This window comes from Nicotiana sylvestris, chromosome 1 (assembly GCF_000393655.2).
Source record: "Nicotiana sylvestris chromosome 1, ASM39365v2, whole genome shotgun sequence".
In the NCBI taxonomy this organism is placed as follows: Eukaryota; Viridiplantae; Streptophyta; class Magnoliopsida; order Solanales; family Solanaceae; genus Nicotiana; species Nicotiana sylvestris.
In genome coordinates this window covers 118,787,182-118,790,230 of record NC_091057.1, presented here as the reverse complement: position 1 = coordinate 118,790,230, position 3,049 = coordinate 118,787,182, and the positions used below count along the sequence as shown (strand labels likewise).

Below are 3,049 nucleotides of genomic sequence, written 5' to 3'. Positions count from 1 at the left end.
TTTCGACAAAATCAAAGAATATATGTCAAATTCGCTAGTCTTGGTCCCGCCCGAACCTGGAAGGCCTTTGTTTTTGTATCTGACAGTCTTGGAGAATTCCTTTGGATGTGTTCTCAGGCAATATAATGTGACTGGGAAGAAAGAACAGGCAATATAATATTTGAGCAAGAAGTTCACTAGTTACGAAGCCAAATACACTTTGTTGGAAAGGACTTACTGTGCCCTAACTTGGGTCGCTCACAAGCTTAAGCATTACTTGTTAGCCTACACCACCTATCTCATCACCAGGTTGGATCCTTTGAAGTACATATTCCAAAAGTCGATGCCCACGGGGAGGTTAGCAAAATGGCAAATCCTGCTTACCGAGTTTGACATAGTCTATGTCACCCGCACGGCAATGAAAGCTCAAGCTTTAGCGGATCACTTAGCTGAAAATCCTGTTGATGATGAATATCAGCCTTTGAGTACTTACTTTCCGGACGAGGAAGTAAATTCAGTTGAGGTAATCTCAGAAGACACCAATGCTTGGAAAATGTTCTTTGATGAAGTTGTGAATGTAAAAGATGTCAGAATTGGGGCAATTTTGATTTCACCCACCGGTCAGCACTATTCGGCCATAGTCCGGCTTCGGTTTTTCTGCACGAACAACACTGCCAAGTATGAATCCTACATTATGGGCATGAACATGGCAATCGATCAAGATGTGGAAGAATTGTTAACCATAGCAGATTCAGACTTGATTATCCGACAAGCTCAGGGTGAATGGGAAACTCGGGATGTTAAGCTTATTCCATACAGGCAACATGTGAAAGATCTTAGCAAGCGATTCAAGTCCGTCGAGTTCAGGTACATTCCTCGATTTCACAATGAGTTAGCCGATGCACTAACTACTTTGGTCTCGATGCTTCCATATCCAGGAAATGTCCACATTGACCTAGTGGAAATCCAAATTCGAGAAAGACATGGTTATTGCAACGCAGTTGAAATAGAGCCTGATGTTCATCCATGGTATCATAATATCAAAAGATTCTTGTAAACAAAAGAATATCCCGAGAAAGCTAGTGGAGACCAAAAGAGAACGATTAGAAGGCTTGCCAATGGCTTCTTCTTGAGTGGAGAGGTCTTGTACAAAAGGACTCCATATCTGAACCTTTTAAGATGTGTAGATGCCCAAGAGGCCGAAAGAACCATGAATGAAGTGCACGCAGGAGTGTGTGGACCACATATGAATGGATACGTCCTTGCAAGGAAAATCCTTCGAGCAGGCTATTACCGGATGACTATGGAAAAGGATTGCTTTAGTTTTGTCCGAATCGGTGTCAGGTACACGGTGACCTAATTCATGCACCGCCTTCAGAACTGCATCCTATGGCAGCACCGTGGTCATTCGTTGCTTGGGGTATGGATGCCATTGGGCCAATCGAGCCAAAAGCTTCAAATGGGCACAGATTCATATTGGTTGCCATTGACTACTTCACAAAAACGGGTTGAAGCAGTCACTCTCAAAGCCGTCACTAAGAAAGCAGTGGTAGACTTCGTGCACGCCAACATCAGTATCGTTTTGGTATCCCTAAAACTATCATTACGGACAATGCTGCAAATTTGAATATTCATTTGATGAGGGAGGTATGTGAATAGTTCAAGATCACGCATCGGAATTCAACCCCTTATCGGCCCAAAGCTAATGGTGTTGTTGAAGCAGCAAACAAGAACATCAAGAAGATTCTTAGAAAATGATTCAAAGTTCTAGACAATGACATGAAAAGTTGTCGTTTGCATTGTTGGGATATCACACAACTGTGCGCACATCAGTTAGAGCAACACCATATCTATTGGTTTATGGAACTGAAGCCGTAATACCCGCAAAAGTTAAAATTCCAACTCTTCGAATCATCGTCGAAGCCGAGGTTGAGGATAGTGAGTGGGTCAAAACCCGTTTAGAACAGTTGACTTTGATTGATGAAAAACAGATGGCCGTAATTTGCCACGGGCAGTTGTATCAATAAAGAATGGCTCGTGCCTACAACAAAAAAGTGCGGCCTAGGAGTTTTGAGGTGGGGAAACTAGTTTTGAGATGTATTCTCCCGCATCACAAGGAAACAAAAGGAAAGTTTGCTCCAAACTGGAAATGTCCATACATTATAAGAAAATTGTTGCTAAGAAGGGCATTGTACTTGGGAGACATTGAAGGAAATGACCCTGAAACGGCTGTCAATGCAGACGCAGTCAAAAGGTATTACGTTTAACCATTATGCAATACAAAGATTCTCCGATTGGTTGATGAAGGCTTTCATTCTCGCTATCCCAAACACTTCAACCCTTTGCTAACTGTTTGAGCCGGTTACCTTTCTTTGATTACCCTCTTTGGAACCCGAAAATATTTGTAAAAAAAAGAGCAAAACAAAACAAAAGAAAATCAAAAACAAAGTTTCCATGAACTATGTTCGACTTGATTCTGAAAGGATACGTAGGCAACCTCTCTCTGGGGTTCAGTCACACCAAAACAAAAAATCCACATTTCCCCAAGGAAACCGGGGCAGAATTTATAATGGTTCGGCGACAGTTGCCTGAAAGGTTCCAAAGTTGTAATTCAATCCAAACTCTTTTTTACCCAAAATCATGTTCAAAGCCCTTCGTGATCAATCAGTAAAGAAGTTCAAAATAGGAGGATGTTGGTTATTTGGATCTGATACAATCAAATGAGAGAAATAAAATGAGAGAGTCTTATTGGTGAAAACCCACACGAGCACTGTAAGGCGATGGTGAGCAGAGAAATTGAAAATGAGAGAGTCTTGTTAGTGAAAACTCGCAAAGAGCACTATAAGGTGACGGTGAGAAGAGAAATGAGAGAGGTCAGTTGGTGAAAATCCGCAAAGGGCGTCATTGATTGAAAAACAGGAATTCCTTACAACCATAGGCACTGATTGAGTCCTGGCAAGGTTTCTCGGTTTTGAGATACAAGTTATGAGGGGTTTATGAGAGATTGGATGGTTGCGCAGATCGGGTATCCAGTTCAAGAAGCATGTCATGTCTATTGAAGTCTGCATGC

The 3,049-nt window shown here is 41.9% G+C and overlaps 1 protein-coding gene across 1 annotated transcript; it reads left to right on the top strand.

Annotated features, from left to right (window-relative positions):
* Positions 1-397: 397 nt before the first annotated feature.
* On the top strand, positions 398-1,036 carry LOC138873907 (uncharacterized). The gene has a single exon (XM_070152396.1). It carries the CDS (start codon positions 398-400, stop codon positions 1,034-1,036), a length of 639 nt encoding a protein of 212 aa, XP_070008497.1.
* The last annotated feature ends 2,013 nt before the right edge of the window (positions 1,037-3,049 follow it).